This window comes from Leptopilina heterotoma, unplaced genomic scaffold (assembly GCF_015476425.1).
Source record: "Leptopilina heterotoma isolate Lh14 unplaced genomic scaffold, ASM1547642v1 Lhet_13, whole genome shotgun sequence".
Taxonomy (NCBI): domain Eukaryota; kingdom Metazoa; phylum Arthropoda; class Insecta; order Hymenoptera; family Figitidae; genus Leptopilina; species Leptopilina heterotoma.
Genome location: NW_025110848.1, coordinates 616,185 through 639,528, shown reverse-complemented (window position 1 = coordinate 639,528; position 23,344 = coordinate 616,185). Strand labels below are relative to the sequence as shown.

Below are 23,344 nucleotides of genomic sequence, written 5' to 3'. Positions count from 1 at the left end.
AAAAACTGAACATTTTCCTAGTTTTCTATCGCAACATCTTTTGTTTACGTCAATTTTACACACAATTTGTTTCAAATTCTTATTGATTTGCTAAATTTCGAGGTGAATATCCAGAAAAAAGAAAAGAATTATGTGAAATTCTTAGTAGTGTATTGAACATTTTTCCCAACTTGAGTGTGTGGAGGAAAATTTAATGTTATTGCTATTGGATAGTGACGTACCATCCTGTCCATTTAGTTTAATAGTTTTTGTTGTAGGAATTAGGAAAATATATAAAATTATTTACTTTGGAAAAATATTTGTTCTAAATTAATTTGATTTTTATAAACGGATTTCGTGACCTAAATAACAAAAATTTGTTTTCCAAAATATTAACTAGAAAATTGCTTATAAATTTAAGGTTATGTTAGTGTGTTTCTATTGTCTTTTATTTTCATCGGGTTTCGCCAAAATTTGATTAGTTTTTCTTTCGTTATAAATATAATAAAAATTAACAAAGAATTAATCAAAATTTTTGTAAATTTACTTATTTACTCATATTTTACGATTTACACAACCGCAAGGTGAATATTCTATTGAAAATATTAAATTTTCAAAAATAATTTTGAAAAAATTTAATTTAACTGGTTCGACGATTTGATTGATTCAATAATTCATTAATTAAGTAGACATTTTCTATTTTAATTAATACACTGAAAAAAAATTATTTGATTCTAATAACCGATTAATTGACTATTATCAATTAAATATTTACTTGAATTAAATAATATTTATTGGAGTCAATTAAATGGTATTTTAACCAATAATTTCAGTATTTGAAGCAAATACGTATAAATCGAAATTGTGTTTTAATTATTGACAGTGCTCCATTCTGATGACTCGGTGAAGACTATGCGTGAATGTCAAGAGAATCCGCACAGAGGACATATAAATTGTAAATTCATTCATTTTCAATGAATTTGATCCAATCCGTGCAAATTGGATGAGAAGGAAGTAAATATCAGAAAGAGGGACTCAAAATATTCCATCGACGAAGATAATCTACAATGAGTAAGTCCCTCTTATCTCCATTAATCTGTCGGAGTTAAGTTGTAATGTGTCTTAACAAAAAAATTCTTTAGTGACATATCTAATTGAATTAATATTTCATTTTAATTGAACATAGATATTTTTTCAATTGGAAAGTGGATTTTTGGTTAATATTTATGTATTTCAATTTCTTAGAGTCAGGCATTATTTTTCTTGGTGCACGCGAACATCATTGTTTTATCACAATGTGAAAATATTGAAATTTTAATCAAATTTTGTAATTGAGATTTTATTGTTTACAAACAGTAATTTTTTCATTACCAAAAATGTATACCAGTTTCAATAATACTAAAAATATTTATTAATTTCAATTTCACAATTAATGTTTGGTTTAGTTTAGAGCAGGGCAAGCGACTATATTTCCAGTTCACAGTTACTATTTTATTCTTTAATTAAAAGTTAATTATTGCGTCATGATTAACTTTTAATATTTGTATCCACTGATCACTATTGAATTTTCTATTTATTTCTTCACTACATTTCTTATATTTCTCTTATACATTTTTTATTGATCTAAAATTATATTTTTGGGAGGGATGTGAATTATCACAAATTAAAGCATTTTTTACAATTAATTTATTCTTAAAATTAACAAGTTTCTTATTAATTGAATTGATTAATTTGTTATAATTGTAATTAATTAATTCTTGATATCAATAAGTTACTTGTAAATTAAATTCATTAATTTTTTACAATTATTTAATTCTTGACATTAATAAGTTTCTTATTAACTTAATTAATTAATTAATCTTTTTACAATTAATTAATTTTTTAGTTTAATAAGTTACTTGTTAATTTATTTAAAATTAATCAATCTCGCCTAATTTTAATTAGGCAAAACATTAAATATTATTCTTTATTTTCACGTATTTTTTAAACATTTTACTATTAGTTTATTTAAAACTTATATTCCGCGCTACTCTTTTTTGCGATTGCACTGCTTATGACCTCGGTGTCCGTTCGAAGCTGTGTTTACTTTAAAATCTGAGTCACCGAATCTCAATAATAATTCCACGCGTTTACAATAAGTTAAAGGTTGATTTTCATTTAAAATCTACGTCATTTAAAATGAAAATTCTTTTTATTTTCGAAAATAATTCTATTTATATATAGTAAATAGAGTTTATTTATAAAGATAGGAATCTGAAATTTTCAAATAATTATTATTTCAAGTCCCATGAGAAGTTGACTGGTATTTATTTTCATCAGCTGATGCCTGTTGACAGTTTGCTCATTGAGCCGGTAATCACACACATATATACAATACAAATTCAAGGGCAAAAATATGGCCACAATAGAGGAAGGAAAGGAAGAAGACGGGAGGTCCGAACGACGCGTTCCACCAAAAAATGGTTTGACAGACATCAAAATTAATAGATTTCACATTTAATCGATATGTGTAGATTACTTGATTGTTTTCTGCATCTAATTCAATAATAATGAGCAAATAGTTGGATGCAAATTCATTTATTCAGTAAGTTTATTTTGTAACGTGTCGTGAGCCTCCCGTCTTCTACTGTGGTTTCTAAATACGTTGTATATTTGAAAACATATATTATTGATAAAAACAAGTGAAAACGTTTTATAATTAGTGATAAAAAATGGCAATTCTTCCTCCTGATCCGGCTTATTTGTTGCGTGGTGACATGGGTCCCGTCCACAGTCTTTTATTTCGAGTTTCTCCTTATGTTGAGCATATTTATGCAGGAACTGAAAGTGGCATAATTCATATTTGGGATTTAAAGGTATTTTTTCTGCGTAATTTCTCATTTTGTCGTTTTTCACGAATATGTTTAAATATAATAGGAAGTTGATAAATTAATTGAAGTTCATTTTCTTTAGTTTTTCTTGTTTTCGTTTGATTTTTTCCCTGAAGATTTCTGTGTTTATATTATATCTAAGATAGGAGTCTTTGGGGTTATAGTATTTTATTTACGCACAAATAAACTGTATGTATGCCTTTCAGAGGAATCGAGAGATATATAGATTGACAAAATTTGAGGATCAATGCCAGTCTTTGAATTTTCTTAATGACGAGTGTCTCATAACGCAAAGAAAAACTGGTTCATTTAATATCTGGAATGCAGATGGATCTAATTGGATTCTTGACAAAACAATTGAGACACAAGCAACGAGTTTTTGCAAGTATGTCTTTATTGCTCTTGGTTACCATTCAGGAAAAGAAAAATGTTATCTGTAATAGATACATATTCAACTAACTTAACGAAATTTTTAGTTGACTTTCGCTAACCTAGAGAAAACTTATCGCTGTTCCAAATGATTTTTTTCCGTGTTTGTTTATCCAACGGGGAAAGTAGATTTAAATTATTTTGAATTAGATCTTATTTTAATCCTTTTTGGTCTCGTTTTAAATCGAAAAAGTTCTTTCAGAATTTTCAAATTCATTTCTTTACAATTCAATTTTACAAAATTTCAATTATTCGTAAATTCTTCAATTAAATATGTATTAGAAAATAAAAACTTAAAATAATTTTAAAAAATTTCAAAAAAACCTTTTCAAAATTAAATTATTTCCAAAAATTTACTCTCTAATGCTTTTAAAATTTAATTATAATCTAAAATTTTAACTGAAATCCATTTTTAAATCAATTTTTATTACAAAATTTTACTACAATTCAATTATTTAACTACAAAAATAAATAATTTATTGAACAATTGGATATTTCTTAAAATTCAATTCCCATAAAGAATTTTATTAACAAATTTTGAAATAATTGAATTCTATCAACGAATTTTAATAAAATTTTCAATAATTTTTTTCGAGGAATTCGATTAAAATTGTATTAAAAATAATTAAAATTCTGCAATGAGTTTTATTATTAATGAAAATAATTTAATTTCTAAAAAGAATTTTTTTATTTACGAAAATAATTGAATCCCCGTAAAAATTTTATTATTTATGAAAATAACTGAATGATTGCGAAGAAATTTATAAAAAAATTTGTAAATAATGAAACTCCTGTAAAATTTTTATCATTTTTTTGAAAATAATGAAAAGTTTGTGTAGAATTTAATTAAATTTTTTTTAAATAATCGATTTTCGGAGAAGAATTTAATTATTTCTGAAGATAATTGAAATTTTGATGAGAATTTTTAAAAATTTTTGAACATAATTGAATTTCTGCGAAGAATTTGATTACTTTTGAAAATAATTGAATTTCTGCAATCATTTGTAATTTCTCTAAAATTATTCAAATTATATCGTACAATTTACGAACTTTTCGTCCTTTTTGAATCAAATTACGGACTTTACGGACCTTTTTTTAAAAAAAACAGACTTTTACGGACTTCAAGCAAAGTTATGGACTTTTACAGGATTTACGGACCTAGTTCGAGCTCTGAAAATCTTATATTATTGAAATTCAAAAATCAAAATTGAATTTTTCTCGACAGTTTCTATTTTTTAGTGAATAAATTTCGAAAGTTTAAACATGGATTGGTGTTGAAATCAAATTGTTTGTATTTATTTCTTATTGTTTTCTCTATTTAGGAGTAAGGTTCTTTCTGAGGACTCGATATTTGTTCCATTGAGGAATTCTGTAATTGGATTATTTTCGTTGAAATCTTCTGAAATTGAGGTGGAATTAGACTCACAAAAATTGGCTGAAAGCGAAATAAAACAACTCGGAGAATTGATGTCCATTAAGCCTTGTGTTCAAGACCAAAAATTAATATTGGCAGCTTATGAAAGTGGCGACATAGCTTTATGGGATTTGAGAATGAAAAGTATTTTATCATGGTTGAAAATTGAACAGTGTCCATTCAGTATTGATTTAGATGAAACTTTAAAATTAGGAATTGTTGGCAGTTCTACAAATAAATTAGAGGTAATAAAATTGTTTGCTTTTTAGAAAACAATTTTAATTCTTTGTAGGAATAATGTTTGTTCAATCATTTGTTTTGTTAATTTTTTATCAATTTTGCGCAATTTCCATTTGATCGATATGAAGTTTATCTAAAAATATTTCATTGTTTTTTACAAAATTATTCCTATAAAGTGTTAGAATTTTGCTGACTAATGGATTAAAAGTGTTTAAAAAAATCTTTTTTTTCCAATAAGGTTTTTGATATTAAGAAAAACAATTTGAATCTCAAAACTGTGCTAACGATAAAAAATGAGGGTGTCGCTGTTGTTGCATCAAGGCCTGATTCCAAAGTATTTACAACTGGAGGTTGGGATGGTCGATTACGAATTTTCTCCTGGAAATCATTGAGGCCTCTGGCTGTTTTGGATCAGCATCGAGGTGGTATTTATGATATCGCATACTCAGGTGGTAAAGTCGAGTCTTACAATAGCAAATGTTTGATGGCAGCAACTGGTAAAGATGGAGTTATCTCTCTTTGGGACCTTTACAATTGAAAATTATTATTTACAAACAAAAATTAATTATTAAATTAAAGAACCACATTTTCTACATATACATATATTATATGAAAAACTGGTTTAAAAAGAAAAAGAAAGAAAAAGTACAAAGAGCCAAAGATAAGTATCCTTTTTACAAAAGCGTTATTCTCTTGCCTTATCTAGACTAGAAAATAAATCTTCTAGAAAAAAATAATGAGCATCGAGAGCAAAACGCTACGACTGAATTATTAGTGAATATGGTCGCGAGGAATAGATCTTTAAAGTTCCAAAGTCCAATAATTTTTTACCTCATAAACAAAAAGAGGAAATTACAATATTATTTCATAATAGATGTCTATATTTTTACTATGAGAATTATTATTTCTTAGATTTTGAGGATATCGACTGGACTGTTAACTATAGTTATGACTATAGTTACTGATTTATAGTTTAGGATATTAAGGCTGTGCTGGTTTTCAAGTATTTATATAGGAATGGAACTTTGAAGAATTATTCATTTAAATATGAAAGTGTAAATTTCAATTACATTTCATTTAAAAATGAGGTAAAAATTAGATAATTTTGAATTATGAAAATTGTTAAATATGAACAATGTTTACCTTATTAATGTTTCAGTTTAATAATGCAAAATACTTGAACGTTTTTTTTTTTTTTTGATACTTTTCTTTAATTCATGCTCCAAAATCTGATATGTATATGTAATATATTGAGATACTAAAAGATATCTTTTCTTTTTAATTATATTCCTGTAAAAATACCATAAACTTAATCCTCAAACTTATAAAATCGTATACAATTATTTAAAATGAAATTAACATCTTATAATTAAAAAAAAACTTAATAAACTCGCGGTTATTTTTAGTCTCACTGGATTAAATGAAATTATATTTTATTCTTAAAAAGTTGACGTTGGAACTATTTTGAATATTTAATATATAAATAATTAATATTTTAAATATTGAAAATACTTCTATGAGAAGTATTTCTTCTATACTAGGAATTTTCAGTTGAACAATTTTTTAAATGTTTTATTTTTGAAATTTGAAAATAATTTCAATGGAATATTTCAGAAATATTTTCTTTGGTTTAATTGAAGACTTCATTATTCGAACGTCATAAAATATTTTATTATTCTGAAATTGGAAAAAAAAATTTCTTTTCCTTTTTTTTTGACAACGAGAATAAAATGGAATCACAGAAGGGCTTACTCTTGAATTCTACAGTAAGTATAATAATAATAGTTGAAAGATCACGATCAATTTTAATAGATAAAATACATTATTTAAAACATAAATTGTACATTTAAAACACAACTATATAAATCATATAGTAGCACCATATAAAGAGAAGGCTAGAGGCTTTTGAAAAGTTTTCTTTTTTCGTGACGTTAATAAACGTTCTAAACTGACATTTTTCGTTTCAATTGTATATCAATTTCTTCAGAATTTTCTGGATTTCGTCTTCTCTTTCGCGAGGGTCGCGAATTTTTTGTCGTTAAACAAACTGGTTTAATTTTTTCGTCTACTATTTCGTTAGAATAAATTTGCGTCGTCTTTAAATCTGACGTGGAAGGTGAGGGAGGTTTTGTTATTTCTGAAATTTCATTTGTTACTTTTGCCTCTGGAGTAGAAACTTTTCGCTTTGACAAGTCCTCCGGTATCGATGCTCCTGAAGAAACTTTTTCATCTTTCGTTAACAAATCACTATTTCCTTTGAGTAGTTTAGTAAATATTGGTATTGGCAATGGGATCGGTATTGGAATTGGTATTGGTATTGGGTATGGAACTAAAACAGTAACAGGTGGTAGAAGGGAAGACGATGATGGTGATGCTGATGATGTGGATGATGAGGGTGAATTTAATGGAATTTGGGGACGAAGGGGAATCATTGGTGGTCTCACTAATAATGGTCTTCCGGAAAGCATTCCCGGATGTGTTGGAAATTTAAATGGTGTATTCGGAGGATGTGCCATTCTCGGGGTTGAATTAGTCATGAGTGATATTGGTGGAGTTGAGTGTTCTGATGTCCATGTTGGTGATTTTGAACTTTTTTTTGGCTTCGTCATTCTGAAATAACACAAAATTTCCGAATAATAATTAGAAACTAATTAGTCTGAAAAGAAATACTAATTTGAAAATTATTTTTATTTATCTGTTTGATAAGAGAAATTATCTTGTTCTTACCCGTATCGAATGTTTCTTCGTCCTCTGCTATTTTCCTTAGGTGCCGATTCGACTGTGTCTTTCATAATGAACGATTCTCTCGCAATTCCTTCAGATTCATGAGAACTTCCTAAATCCTGAATAGTTGAATTGATATAATCTTTACTTCGATCTCGAATAATAGGCGAAATAGATGTTCCGAATTTTGAAAGATTTTCCGTTGGAAACTGAAGTCTTATTTGTTCCATGAACTGTTTATTTTGTCTTCTAGATTCATCTTCTTTTTCGGAATTTTTTCTAATTCTTGTAAAAGATTCTTCTTCGTCAACTGTCACATCGTGATCTTCATTTTTCTTTCTACTTGCATTATCACGACTGCGAAAAGAATTTCTGCATCTATTATTGGTTTCTCTTTTGGTTTCTTCCTCTTCATCTTCATCCTCATCTTCTTTATTTAATGATTCATCGTCGTCGTGAGTTGATGACGATCTAGTCACTGGATCATCATCGACAATTAATTCTTCAGAACGACTCGATGGTGATATACAATCACGATACCAAAGTTCTGGTGTTATTAAATTACCAGTTCCGAGATTCGTCGAGGAAATTGTATCATTGATACCGTGAAGGGCCAAGTGTGCTTGTGTTTCACGGCAAAATATATTCATTTTATATTGATTCAAACATTTTTGACTACAAAATTGAAGTTGATTGTCTCCATCCTAGAAATATTTATAGCAATATTAAGTTTGGATTATTATTTTTAAATTCCGATAGTTTAATTACTTTTGTAAATTTTTTTACCTGAAAATCGGTGTAGCTCATTGAAGGACGAACGTGTCTGCACCAATCACACGTTCTTGCCCTTTTGAAAGCTGCTCGTCTACCAGCGGCAAAACAAGATTCACTGCAGAATTGTCCTGAACCACTTGCCCTTCCATAGGTAACATAAGCACCTCCAGGTTCCCAAGTACCTTCCGCTCTGCCACACCAAGAACACATCGTGGCACCATCTAAAAAAATTCATCTATCATTACTTAAAGATCCAACTCATTTTTTTAATCAAACACAATTAAAATACAAGAAATATTTATTATATCTAAAATCTACTATTTTCAAAATTCTCTTCACATTTTAAAATTTTTACTAAATTTTACCATCAGTTTAATGTTTCACATGATATATCATGACAACACTTTTGAAATAACTGATGTATCAAATGATAAGATCAGTCCCTCATTTTCAGGATGAACACGTTAAGAAATAAAACGCTTTCACATGGTAAAGAGATCTTCAGCATCCGTAACATTATACACAGATGAAGTGAACAGTGACAAGTATTCAAGTAACAATTGTTGATGTAGATGAAAAAAAACTTGAAATTCTATTATATTTATATACGTTTATATATATTTAATGACAGGAACATTAGTAATATGATGTATATTGTTACTCTCGAAATTGTAATCGTTTGCAAAAATTTGCTCTGTATGCATAGTACGCACGATTAACTTACACATGAGTCCCTCTGTGTTAAATTGCATATCAAGTAATACTCATATAACGATCAGTATTACGTCTCAATACAGCGTTCTCAGTTTTCTTTATTTCTCGTTTGGGTCATGATTAATAGAAACATATAAGGATGTATGAAACCTTGTAAAATTGTATACATATCGTTTATGCTTCAAACTATTTTTTTCAATACTTTTTACATTATTTTTAAAGGAATATTCTTTGGATTAGGTAATAAATAATTCTTTGAATCAGGTAAATTTTCTTTGAATTTAGGGTAAGATTGTCATTTTTGTAGTTTTAAACAATTTTAACGTTTGGATTTATAGAAGTGTTTGATGATCAAGATTTGATGAACGCGCGTTAATAGTGTAGCTGAATAAAGATAAGTAGAAGAAGGGGGTGAGGGGAGGAGAAAAAAGAGGCAAAATAGTCTGGCCAAGGGTGTATCCCTTGCTGACACCTGAACGTTGCGTATCGAGTCACCTTTGAACGTGACTCTACACAGCACATTTCGGAGTCACATCTTTTCCAAGTCGGGGCTTCTCCAATGTCGTAGTAGTAAATAATTACAGCTGCATCCTCGCCTCCCACGTTCCGTCAAGCAACCCCTGTTTATTTGGCATTGCAGCTTCACCTTTTGCCCATCCGAACCATTCCGTCATAGGAGCTTCTAGGGTTTCAAGCTTTGCTTCTGATCCACGTTACTTTACTGTCCCATTCGATATTCTGGATAGCATTCAACTTTCGATTCTGATTTTACCATGGAAAACGGTGTAAAATGTTACGAAAAGTTTGACACGTAATGAAATTAGAGAATTTCAATCCTTTTTCATTCTCATCTTCTCCTCTCTCATTCACCATGCATCCGTGTGTTTGCGCTGATAGATTTTCAAAGGCGAGAATAAAATCGGAAATCAGCTATATAGATATTTGTGCGTGTGGGTAAGCGCGAAGGAAAAAGAAGAGAAGGCTTTGAATTACCGAAGGCCACCGACCGTGCTACTGCGCAAATGTATCCGAAAATATACACAGTCGATTGCTTCAACGTGTCTATTTGATATCCATGATCTAGACTCCTTTCGTCCTTTTCAAACATCAGTCTAATTAGCTCCTCTTTCTATTTTATTTAACCCTAATTTCAAGAAATGAATATGCAAAATTCAGAAATGAATTATGAGGATTTTTTTTATCTACTTTCGCTATTGTTTTCTAATTTTAAAGATTGAAATTTGATTTTTTTATTGAATAGAAGATTTTATAAATGTGTATATTTGATAGAAGAGATAGACATTTAATCTAGACACAAAATAAATTAATGTAGCTTTTTATTTCATTGGGGAGTTGATTTGCTTATTTGTGGAGTAGATCTTTTTTTCAACAATACTTTAAGCTTATAGAAAGAGCCCCATATCGGATTGCGTTGAGCTATTTCCGTATCACGAAGTAAACGCAGACTGGAAGACGATGAGGTTACTAAAATACTCGTGTCCAAGTGATCGGGCTGACTTTGGATTCTGTTTAGAATACTCACCAAAGTTTCCGAAACAATGTTTCGCTTAATGAAAATATCTCTAAGCTCTTCATTTTCATAGACGAAATTCACACCTGGCATTGTGTAATTGTCGAGTCGGGTTATTCAGTTTTTCCTTTGATGTCAAATGTAGTTTATAACGACTTTTAGTTATTCGAAAATTTGTATGTAAAAAAGTTTTTTTACTATTTATAGACCATGAATAATTTGCGGTATTGAAATTTTCGGTTCAATTTTAACAGCAAGGGAAACTTTATAATCCTTGGTACTTTTAACTATCTGACGATTTGTACGAACTTTGAAACAGATTATTTGGAAATGAGTTAAAATGTTTGATATAAATTTTTGAATCATATATATGATGGCATCAAAATTCTACAGATACGTAAAATATAAAGTTACACATGATAGTATATAGGTATGAAATTGAACACAGATGCCTATGTATAGTAATTGAAGAATTTTACGGTTTCATGCAAGTTGTACCAGAACTTTCTAAACTTCTTAAAGTTTATATTTAGTCACAAACCACTCTCCTCAATTAACTCCTCTTCATTATCATTATCATCATCATTATCATCGTTTTCAAAGGTATAACAAATCAAAACTTTCAAGTCTTTCCACTTCAAAATTTGATCTTGTCACTTGTTTGGCTTCCTCTGTAATAACGCGGAAATTTTATTTTTTTGCAAAAAAAGAAAAAATATAAAATGGCTGAAGTTTGAAAAAAAAAATTATTTGGATGAAACAAAACTTTTGTTAGTATCTTCAGCTATAATGAATTAGAAGAGCGTTTTAGTGTTTCGCTAAATTAGAAGAGGGTGTTTGCTTTCATTTTGGTTATTTTTATTTTCTTATCGACGGAAATATTAAATTTGATCTCACCTGGAGAATCGGATGCTGAATCACTATTCTCATGGGCACGGGGACTTGTTAATCCTGTTTGTAATGAGAGTGATGACGATGTTGGTGGACCACTGTTTTCCTTAACTGATATCACAGAGATATTTGTGGGAGGTGACCTCGACGATCTGGAATGGGGTGAACCGGAAGGATTTGTAGATATTGGCGAACTGGAGGCAGCAACTGCTTTCGATGCTAAAGAACGGGTCAGAGTTCGTGAAGAATTCTGTTTGCCCGATGCGGACGATACAAAGTGATCCAAATTTAAACCTCTTGTACATCCACTGTCCACTTTTTCGTAACCGTACAATCCCAAAAATTCACTCATTGCTGAAGCTGCATATTCCTGTAAGTAAATATTAGAAGATAAAAGTATTTATTCTACATTTTGTAATTTTTGTCTTCTTGAGTTAAAAACAAAAAAAATAGGTGAACAATTTTGATAAATTAAGAAAAAATTAAATTCTACGAAAGGAATTATCCATGGTAGTTTGTTATTTCTTTTGTTTTGAAAAAGATATCTAAAGAAAAAAAATCAAATTGTTTTATAGGAATATAAAACTCCTATTTCCTCGTTGTTGATAATAAGTAAGAAAATCCGTTTTCTTGTGACTTACATTGAACGATCAATGAGAAATTAGATCCCTTAGGATTTTTTAAACCTTGATAGAAAGTAACGAGCCTCGTTATAAGAAAAAGGATTAGTCAAATATCAAGTAACATTTTCAAGACATATACTAACGATTCAATATTGATGTTCCTATTAATGTCATTTATTCTATACAAAAGCATTTAGTAAAGTTGGAACAAGATTTTCCACTAAGTATTTAATTGATTCAAATCTGTTTAATCTCTAAATCAAAATAGTTTACTATTAATTTCAAATAGCACATTAATAAAATTTTACCAATTGCGTATGTACCAGTGCGTATGTAAATTAATTGCAAGTAATGGTATACAGTTATCACTATTTCAGATTTAGAGAGAACATAATATTACGAGAGGATAAAAACAGAAATTTGTATACAAATGATCATTATTTCTGATGATGGAAAAACAGAAATGTAACATTATTATATTGTTATCTGAAATTGAACAGATGCTTTTATAAAAGTTAATTAAATCCCCCTCCCCCTGATTTTATAATATTTTTCTGAAATAATTATTTGCAGAATGAATTTTATATTTAAATGGAAAATTTGAAATAAATTGTGTATCTTGTGGTGCATTTAGGGCGCATATGAAGTGGCACACACTTGTATATGTGTATATTTATGTATCATGCCGACACATTTGCGAATAGGGCTTACGTATAGATAAAGCTGAATGTGATACTGTGAAAAGTGCGTGTGTGTAAACTGTACACATACAGGCATGTGTATTTCTATACACGGATATAGGTATCGGGATATCGCGTGGCGGGTGGATCAATCCATTAGTCGGCCCGTCTCGGTTACACTGTGCACTGAGCCTTTCTTACCCTCATCGTCCATTGTACACCACATAATAATAGTAATAATATCAACAATGGTATAACGATGTCACAGGATCGTTTTTCCTGATCTCTTTCGGCAAAAATTACATTGCCCATATTAACGTGTGAGACTTGAATGAAATTAGTCTCGCAACTCTTTTTTTATTTTATGTGATGAATGTACGTGGAGAAAAAAAATAATACTTTCTCGTGATGAGAATGCGAATAGGAAACATGTCAGGATTTTCGATTAAAATATTTTTGTTTACTGTAATTTTACTTTAACTTATATTGAACTTTTAGATCTTCTTTAAATTTGGATACAAGGATAGAAAGTTGCGAAGTTCGGAAGTCTGTTGCAAGTTTTTTTTTTAGAAAATATTGGGGGAACCATGTGGGAACCAGTACTGGTGGGAACATGGTCTATTTGAACTGATATTCTGTCAACTTTGGAATCCGAAAATTCTAAGCTGAGTTATTGCTGTAGTAATCTGTGAGACAGAATGTTTAAGCACAAAGCAACCTTGTTACTTCAACTTGAAAGGGAACTCAACTCTAAGGGAACATTTTTTATTGCAGTTGCATTAAATCTGAAATTTTTAGATTCCTAAGTTGACAGTGTTATACACAGACAACTTTTGCTCTCTAAATCTGAATTATTAAAGAGTCATCCGCTAATTCAGTTCAGTAAAAATTTATGTCCCTGCCGTTAGTGTCAGTTCAAAATTTCGCTAAATTCTAGAAAAACTTATCGCTCTTCCTTGCGAAAATGTTTTCCTGGATTATTTCCTGGATAATTGAGACAAAAAACATACCAAAATTGTTGTGATGCAACATTTTTTGTCTCAATTTGATATCTTTTAAAAAAAACTGTGATAATTGAAATTATCCAAAATTTTGGTATGTTCTTTGTCTTAATTTGATATCCTTAGAAAAACTGTGTGTAGTTGAAGACTTCACTAACTCAGATTTAAACAGTGATGCTGTTAAAGCATTTACAAATACGAATTTAATTACGAGGGGAAATTCATAGACTTTTCAGTCAATGTTAGCTTTGCTAATGTTTACTTAAAAAATAGCGATAAATAATTTTGTTTGGAAGTAAAGTAATTTTTGTCTCCCGTAATGTTTTTTCTTTTAAATTACAATTGGAGCTTTTTATATATAGGCACCTGCATGAAAATAAGTTTGTGTGTGTGTGTCGATCTTCTGGAGTCACAATCCTCATCATGATACTACTACTTCCTGTGTGTGCGTGAGAAATCCGATCCTGCGTCTATCGGCTGGTGTCATTGGATATCTCATTCATTATTCGCACGACACCTTTATACTCGCGCGCGCAAGAAAGGAGATACAAATTAAATCGGAAAGATCGCGATTTTCATTTATTTAGTCATTGCAATGCTTTCAATTTGCCGACAATTGATGCACTTTACAGAAATAAACACATCTTCCTGTCTTCAATAACTATTTTTAAATACAATTTTTCGACATTAAAAAATCTAAAGCACACCTAATAATAGGAATAAAATGAATTATAGTATTATCATGAATTTTTATGCAACTTCCTCCTATTGCTGCAATTTGCAACTTGCAACATTAGCAATATGAGGCAATCTTGCCAAAGTTCTGGTAAATTGCATTACACTTAACTGAAATCGCGCGAGTAAAAAATATTCCTTTCGTTTGGCAATTACAACCATCAATAAATTGAAAGGTCATTTTTCACGGTAGCTTTTATTTCATTTCTTTTAAAATTTTCTAATCAACATTAAAGTTGATAATTTTTACGAGAAAATGCATTTGTTAGAGTGTTTTATGATCCGTAACGTACGTATGACGTGAAAAAGCCAACATGCAAGGTGGATGGGTATTGGGTTTCTTTTTCTGAACAGTAAAGTTAGTCGTTTCATGTATATACCTGTGAATATGTATATAGATTTAAAATATATTAGAATAAGAATATATATAATTCTATATACAGTGACAGACATATGCACACACACTCACAAGTTCGAGAATAAAAGCAAAAATATGTCTTTATATGCTGTTACCAGTGCAAGTATCCCTATAATCTCTGTTCGAAGATCATTTTGCCATGGATCAAGTTACTGATCTATGTTCAGTATATAGAAACTTTCAACAAATTACAGTAAGTCCTCATAAATTGATATTACGTGATTAATTTAATTTGTAGTTATTATTTTTTTTACTTTTCAATATGAATTTTAGGATTATATGTGATCAAATTTCAAGTTGCGAGGGTATTTTATCGATTTGTTATAATATAAAATTCATTCTGCAAAATTTCAAGTTTTACTACGTATTACAGTTGTTATTATTTATAAATATATTGAAGCGCATCTTTTCACTGTATCGTTACAATAATCAACCCACTTATTATCCTTCGCGAAACCTGGAATCATTGTATTACTTTACTTGGATCAGATTTCCAAACGATATGACCGCTTTGTAGTTACAATATTTTCTTGTATGCATCGAATTTGTAATATCCCCTAAGTTCAAAGTCGTTTTTCTTGATTTAATTTTTATCCAATTGATTCAAATTCTGGTCAGTGGGAATTTTCGTCAAATGAATAAAGAAAAATTCTAGATGATCAGTTAAAAATTTTGGTTAAAAGACTTTGTTTCCTCTTTGGAAATTCTTTTCCACCGTAATTCGTGGTTAGGATTTAATTAATTTTTCGTAATTTATATCTTTCGTGAAAGAAAGGACAATAAAAATAAAAGAAAGGATTGCTTTTGTGATTAGGGAAAATAATTGTTAAAGTTTTTAGTTCAAGTTACAGTTTTGTGGATATCTAACGTTGTCGCAGACTGTGAACCATAGTAAATGGGGTTGACAAATGTGGCGCGTGGGTAGCAACCGGAACTTCCTCAAAAATACTTTGACTTATTTCTTTTTGTACAAAACTACATACATATTATATATTTTCTTATGATTCTTTGGAAACTTGATATGTAGGTTGTTGAGAAACTTTTGGATAAATATACTCAGATTTTTTTTCTTTATTCTGTAAATTAAAAAGTAAGTGGAAAGCGCAGAAGTTTTGAAATTAAAAGAATCTCAAATTTTCATTGTAGTAAACTGAAAAAAATGGTTAAAACAGAACTAAAAAATTGTGATTGTTAACAATCACAATTTTTTAGTTCTGTTTTAACCATTTTTTTCGGTACTTCTGTAATAATTGTCATAATTATTTTAACAACAAACAAATCGGTATAGTAATTTTTATTGAGAGTAAAATTAAAATTTGGACAAATTGAAAATTCATTCTTTATAGAGGGAGTATGTCATAGTAAAACGGAACTATAAAACTGTTATTGCGAACTATAACCGATGGTTAATATCAATAGGAAGATATAATAAAGCTTGAGAGAAGCGCGACTGGTTCATGGCTTGAGGCCAACTTTAGATTAACTTTTCTGTAAGATTAAACCGATTGGTCGGAGTCTGACCAAGTCTGGTTTTAATAATAACTTAATTACGCATGAAATATATTCTCTGAATCTTATATATATATATATGAACGAAGAGTCATTTCAATTTTTGCAATTATATCTATACATATCAAGTTTCAACTTGTTGCAATTAATATAATATTATACAGTCAAGAAATTTGATTCGCAAATCAAATTACTGCAGTATTAATTAATTTTTCTCTAACTTAACTAATTTACAACGTTCATTTATGATAATGCACATATTATATATTTATATTTTTGCATAAAATATAAACATACTGGATTATATATATTTAATATTTCTGTGAAACTTTTAGAATATTCACAATATGAACATTTGTAGATAATATTTACAAAATATGGAATGTGATTGCAATTGAATACGAATATGAAACTACAAATCTCGTAAAATTTGAATTAGTTTAATTAATCTGGTTTATTTAATTAATTTTTAGTCATAGTAGTTTTTATAGTATAGCAGTTTTTTTTTATGTTTCAAGTTTATTAGAATGCAAGATATAAAAGATTCGCCGCAATGCAGTGTTCGATTGCAAGTTGAAATGTAATAGAATACGAGTTTTAGTTTGTATATAAGAGAGTGAAAGGGGTGGAAATCGTTTTTAGTATAGTTGGCAGTTGGAGAATGCAGTTTGAGAACCAAAATTCGAGGCATCCAATTATGTATGCGTGCGTGCGCTGGGAAAGCTCACCTGCACGCCAGACAGTTCGACCAGACTTACTATTCAGTAGAAATAACTATTACTTTTACCCGCGGCTTTAAATGTTTCGGCTCGGTACATATTCTCTCCAACAAGAACAGCGGCAAGTGCTAACTCTGTGCAAAATTAGTCAGGTACCGGAATAGCTTCACCCTATAATACTCTGTATAGTTTCAAAATCATGAAAGTTTCGAAACAAAAGTTTTCTCTAGAATAATCATAATTTTTTAATGAAATTATTTCACTATACTTTTTCTCACTACTTTAATCATTTGTAGAATCTGTTTGTGTTTAAATTGAAATTTCACTTTTTCCCTCTACTTTTATGCGAATTCTTTTTTTTAACGATTTCGAAATGTAATATATTTCAAGGGGATTAAATTTTTACTATTTCAATATGTATAGATGTATTCATTGCTGGAAATATTGTAAATTTATGAAAACAGAAATTTGATATAAAATGTATATGTATATATTATATATATGTAGATGAAAATGGGTATATGGTAGCCGGTAGTTAAGAGAAGGTGGCAAAGAAATTTTTTCACGCAGGGAAATCGAGTACCTTCAGGTGAGCATATACACAAGGCAAAAGATATAATGATGAGAAGCAAGCCGTCGGGTGTCGTGTTGCAGCCTATTATGATTCCGAATAAATCAGGCGAAGGAGAGTAACACGAGACCCATTGCTTCCATATATATGTATACAGAGTCGTCTCATCTTCGTTTACTAGGGAATATATTGTACAACTCCACTACAAGTTGCTGAACAGAGTTGATAGTATGAGTATTTGTAACACGTGTAACAATCATTGCAAAAAAAATTACTTTACTCTTTCATTTTTACTGCGAGACGTGTTAGATTTAGATTCTTTATGAAAAAAATTAGAGATTCACTGGAGGTCTTATTAGATGGGAATCTTGTCTTTGAGTTCATTTCTTCGAAAGGAGATTTTGTTTGATTGTTTGTAGTTCTTTATAGCAATCTTCCACTGCAAGTTTCGAAGACGTAAGTAGTGAAAAATTCTCATCAAGTTTGCTAATAAATTTCTCACAAATTTCGCAGCAAACTTACTAGAGGTTTTGAGAAGTTTACAATGTAAGGTTTTCACAAGATTGCATAGTGAACTTTGAGTAAGATTTCAAATCATGATGTCGACAACTTTGAAAATACAGTTGAACATTGAATACTGCAGTATAAAGTTTAAAAAATCGAGTTGCACTCCGATAGGTTTTTGCATTTGTTCTGGTTTTACGCAAAATTATTTGGAAAAATTTTAATTCTGCTTGAAAATCTTGTAGAAAGTTTACAAAACAATTTTGTCGAAATCTTGCATTGTAAATTAGACAATATTTTGTGACAAAATTGCTGAAAACTTACAGATTATTTGTTAGGCTTATTGGTCAGATTATCAATTAGATTATTAATTAGATTGTTAGTTAGATTATTAATTAGATTGTTAGTTAGATTGTTAATCAGATCGTTAGTTGGATTATTAATCAGATTGTTAGTTAAATTTTTAATTAGATTGTTGGTTTAATTATTAGTTAGAATTGTACAAGTTTTGATATTTGTCATCTTTTATGGTAATTCTTGGGATTATATGCTTATTGTTTAAATTACAACAGGTATTATTATTATTATTGAATCGATAAATTTGTATTGCAAAGTGGAATAATCATTTTTCTTTTTTTAAATTTTCGACTCGGCTCAGGGAGATACACTTGAAATTATCGCACGGAAATTCATTGTTTCCTTTAGGAGTGCCCTGTAATCGTTTCCTGTACTTTCGCAGCGCACAACCTCTAATGTCATTAACAAATTTGTGACCCTTTGTCACGCAATTCTAAGTCAATAAACTCTTCTCGCAAATCATAAATTTTGTTCTAAATATTAATAATAATATATAGTAGAAAATTCAGAATTTATTGTAAAAAAAACTTGTTATTTGTTAGAAATTTAAAATTATTATTTAAAAACAAAAATAGTAGAATATTTGAAATTAAGAGGTGACGTACCTTTATTTCATCATCAGAAGATTCCTTTTTGATTTTCAATGGAATCGGTCGATTAACGGATGTTTTAGTGTTGCCATTGGGATCATTTGATGTTGATGAATACAATTTAGCGATTCTTCTACGAGAAACGCTGGTCCTCGAGGGTGGTACAGGGAGTCTGTTACTCATTACGCCTTTCTATATAATATCACAGATGTTATATTATAACACGTTTCAATATTCTTTAGATATGTGTGTGTGACTCATACGTGAAAATATACTTGACCTAGAGACGTTGCACTATATCAAATAACAGATCAAATGTCATTTTCACGTTTGAATTTTGATTCGATATGTACCAAAAAAATTTCTTCTTTTATTTTTGAACTCGAAAAAAAAGCTCAATTACAATGTGATCATTGCGGTCAAGAATGTAAAAGAATCTCTCTAAATATCAGGAAATTTTTTATTTAAAAAAACATTCTCTAAATCAAATGCCAAAAATTTAAAAAATTGCAAAAAAAAATAGAAAAAATGGTTAATTTTTTGCTGAAATGTTATTTATTGCTTTCAAATTAAAATTGTCGAATTATGCAGTTATTTCAATTTATTTACTTTATAATCATAATATTAATTAACTCTAATATTAATTAATTAATTAATTAATTAATATAAATATTAACTAATTCTAAAGTTAACAAACTGATAAACAAAATGATAAATGATGAACTTTAATTCTTAAATTTAAAAGAACGCGAATTCAAAAATAAATGGTAATATATTGTGTAACAAAAATTGTGTCATAAATGTTAAAAAAATAAATAGGCAACAAAACACCTATTATTAATGTTAAATAAATCCTCAAATATTTCATTGATAAGTGCGAGACACTTTCCATTAATAATAGTCCATTCATCTCCACTGAGAAGTAAACAACAACAACCATGCGAGTGCGAATAATATTGCAAACTAGTATTTTTAGCATAATTTGAACTTGACTTTTTTAATTCATTATTTCATTTTTTTTTTTTTTAGTTTTTTAGTTTATTTAATTTTAACTATTCTAGAAGAATATTTCAGATACAATTTTTTTTAAGAATAAATAATGATTAAAACGATATATAAACATTAATCAAATAATAGAAGAGTATTTCTCTTTTACTTTTTTGTATGAAAAACAATTTTAAATTCAAAATATTTTCAGAGAATTGAAAGATATAGGATTCAATTATTGACAAAATATTGTTTTATTTTTTTCTGCAATTTGTACAAATTAGTGGAAAATTAAATATAGGTTCAGTCGCAATTTTTATTGGGTAATAAAATATTTTCTTTCTTAATTATTTATTTTATATACCTATATATAAATTGAAACAAGACGATGACAAAGATCATGAAAATAATCTCTCCCGCAAGAATCAAACGTTTACGCGCCTAAAAATAGTTTGAAAGCTCATTTTAGAACATTACTTTATGCACAAGAAGAACGTGCTCAATTTCCGTGTAATTTGAACTATTATTGAAATAAATGAAAAGTATTTCACAAAAGTGACATTACGTATGCAAATTATCACAAAAAAAGTATATACTTAATATTAGAAAATGATAATGAGAAAATAACATTCACCGAATTTAAATTTCTTGTCGATATTTTCCCCTTGTTGGAATTCGAGCTTAATTTTTGGCGGGTACAATTTGGAATTGAAATCATCAACACCGCACCACTACGTTTATTTATGTATATGAATGCAAAATATATTATTTTATCCAATCACATATAAAACGAGAGACAAATTGAAAATTTGTAAATTAAATGAATTAAAAATTGAAATTATTGACATTGTTCTTGCGTATTATAAGTTATATATTATATTGCATTAATGGGAATTTTTTTAATTATTTCCGAATGATCGCGTTTTCAACCGTGATTTGTCTGATTATACATATTATCTATATAGGAGAAATCAAACAGAACCTGAACACAACCGCGAGGACGCACGAATGCGGTGCGCTTAAAAATAACCGTATGTTCCGCGCGCTTCGCGGCATCGTAAACCGTCGGTATTATTCGTGTTAATTCGCGAACGTGAACCTGGCTTGCGCGAAACAAGTCAGAACTATGTCCTCGGAATTTGAATATATACCCTTGACCACCAATACCATTGTAGTATTTGAACGCAAGTGTGTTTAAAGTTTAGAGTATTCTTATCAATTTTTATATTTAAATTTTGTTCATCAAAAATAGGGAAGAATTATATTGCAGTTTGCAAATATTGCTGCAACATTAATTTTGTTCCAGACGCAAAATTTCTGAGAAATGGAGTTTTAAAATTAATTATATGCAGCAATATTTTCGAGCAATTTTGCCTTAACAGATGTTGCCACGCAACATGGAAAACCTGGAAATGTCAGGGAATTTTGTTCGAAATCCTGGAAAATTGTTGTTTTCTAAAGTTACTGTGTTTATTCTTTAAATCTAATACAAAACCTTCAAATTTTTCTATTTCTGGCAATAACTTCTTTTCAAACAACTAAAAAACTTAAATTTTGGAAAAGTTATAAATGATTGCAGAAATTCAATTATTTTCAAAAGTAATAATAAAATTCTTCTCCGAAATTCAATTATTTTCGAAAATTTTAATAAAATTCTTGGCAACATTTCAATTATTTGAATAAAATTTTAATAAAATTTTGCGGAAACATTTAATTATTTTCACAAATAATAAAAATTTCACAGGAATTCAATTATTTACAAACTTTTTATAAATTTCTTCGCGCAATGATTCCATTATTTTCATCAATAATAAAATTTTTTTACAGAAATTCAAAATTTTAGATAATAATTGAATGTTTAAAGTATTATAGCGTGAATTTATAGAAATAATTGAATTTTAAAAAGGTTTCAAACTAAAGTCTCTGAAAATTTGAATCTTTTAAACTAATCGAAATTTCGTAAAATTGAATTGTAAGCAAATAAATTTGAAAAATCTTTAAAAACTTTTTCAAAAATGATAAAAATAATTAATTTGAAGTAGAATTTTAGTTAAAAATTCTAGAAAATAAGAATTGAATTAAAATAATGAAAATAATTTTAAAGAAGTTACAGCAAAAATGTTCTTATAATTTAATTTAATTGAATCAAATAAAATTTATTCGATTGAAGTAAATATTTATTTGATAATAGTGAATTTTACAATAATTTAATTATTTTTCCTTATTTCAGTAAATAATTAAATTCTATAGAATACCGTTTTTAAAATTTTCTAATTATAATTAACTTATAAAAGATTTTAGTTAAAAACAATAACAATTTCTTAAAGATACAAATTAACAAAAATTTTGTTAAAGAATTATCAAAATTAATTAAAAATTTTTTTAAAAAAACATGGAAAATACAAAGAATTTAATTAAAAATTTTAGAGAAAATCGAATTTTAAAAAAATTTTAATTTAATAGTTACATAGTAAATAATTAAAAATAATTGAATTTTCATAAAATAATTGAAAATATTTTGAAATAATTGACATTTCCTAAAATTATATTTAAAAAATGAAATTTTCTTAAAGTCTACTAAAAACAAATAAAATGTCCTTAAATGCTGTAAAAATTATCGAAATTTCCTAAAATTATTGAAAGTAATTGAATTTTAAAGAATTTTTATAGAAATTTTTAAAAATAATCGAGAGAAATTATCCACAGTAATTAATTTTATTTTTAAAATAGATAGACTCAGTTAAATTTCTAGACAAAAATTTTCTCTTTGTTAGATTTTTTTCTGATCAAAAAAAATTGGTCCCCGTGAATTTATTTTTATAGGGTTCAGGGAAAAGTTAAATTTTAGTCTAGAAATCAGTAAAAAAAATCAGGGAAGAAGGAAATTAAATTTTGGTGGCAAACCTATTTTATTGTCAACTACAATTTATAAAATTCAGTGGATCTTAAATTTGAAAAGTAAATTAAAAATTAAAATTAAATAAATTAAAAAATGAATTAAATTTTTATAAATGTTAAACTTGGTAAAAGGTATTTGAATCAGTAAAAATGGTATGCATATGCTTCTAATTTTTTTTTTATTAA

General features: G+C 28.3%; 3 protein-coding genes across 7 annotated transcripts in view; 2 read left to right on the top strand and 1 right to left on the bottom strand.

Moving 5' to 3' along the window:
• Positions 1-23,344, top strand: part of LOC122512939 (inactive rhomboid protein 1) — a 348,315-nt gene that overhangs the window by 881 nt on the left and 324,090 nt on the right. For all 5 annotated transcript variants that reach the window (XM_043629088.1, XM_043629093.1, XM_043629092.1 and 2 more), the window contains one exon: positions 863-1,050. The gene's annotated coding sequence lies outside the window, so the exon portion shown is untranslated. The remainder of the gene's footprint in view (positions 1-862; positions 1,051-23,344) is intronic.
• On the top strand, positions 2,188-6,198 carry LOC122512953 (guanine nucleotide-binding protein subunit beta-like protein 1). Its single transcript, XM_043629146.1, has 5 exons — positions 2,188-2,331; positions 2,682-2,834; positions 3,056-3,234; positions 4,601-4,937; positions 5,171-6,198. Exons 2-5 carry the CDS (start codon positions 2,691-2,693, stop codon positions 5,468-5,470), a joined length of 960 nt encoding a protein of 319 aa, XP_043485081.1. The 5' UTR covers positions 2,188-2,331; positions 2,682-2,690; the 3' UTR covers positions 5,471-6,198.
• Positions 6,718-21,465, bottom strand: LOC122512943 (sine oculis-binding protein homolog A). Its single transcript, XM_043629104.1, has 6 exons — positions 20,895-21,465; positions 19,289-19,465; positions 11,573-11,936; positions 8,443-8,651; positions 7,660-8,360; positions 6,718-7,542 (listed from the first exon to the last, which is right to left on the bottom strand). The coding sequence occupies exons 1-6, from the start codon at positions 20,976-20,978 to the stop codon at positions 6,876-6,878; spliced, it is 2,202 nt and encodes a 733-aa protein (XP_043485039.1). The 5' UTR covers positions 20,979-21,465; the 3' UTR covers positions 6,718-6,875.

Excerpts from the sequence above, each read along its gene's own strand:
- LOC122512953 (XM_043629146.1), top strand. The coding sequence starts at position 2,691 with ATGGCAATTCTTCCTCCTGATCCGGCTTATTTGTTGCGTGGTGACATG. Across the intron at positions 2,835-3,055 it reads TTCATATTTGGGATTTAAAG|AGGAATCGAGAGATATATAG; the intron begins GTATTTTTTCTG and ends TATGCCTTTCAG. Across the intron at positions 3,235-4,600 it reads CAAGCAACGAGTTTTTGCAA|GAGTAAGGTTCTTTCTGAGG; the intron begins GTATGTCTTTAT and ends TTCTCTATTTAG.
- LOC122512943 (XM_043629104.1), bottom strand. The coding sequence starts at position 20,978 with ATGATTTCAATTCCAAATTGTACCCGCCAAAAATTAAGCTCGAATTCC. Across the intron at positions 19,466-20,894 it reads CGACAAGAAATTTAAATTCG|AAAGGCGTAATGAGTAACAG; the intron begins GTGAATGTTATT and ends GATATTATATAG. Across the intron at positions 7,543-7,659 it reads CGAAGAAACATTCGATACGG|AATGACGAAGCCAAAAAAAA; the intron begins GTAAGAACAAGA and ends GTGTTATTTCAG.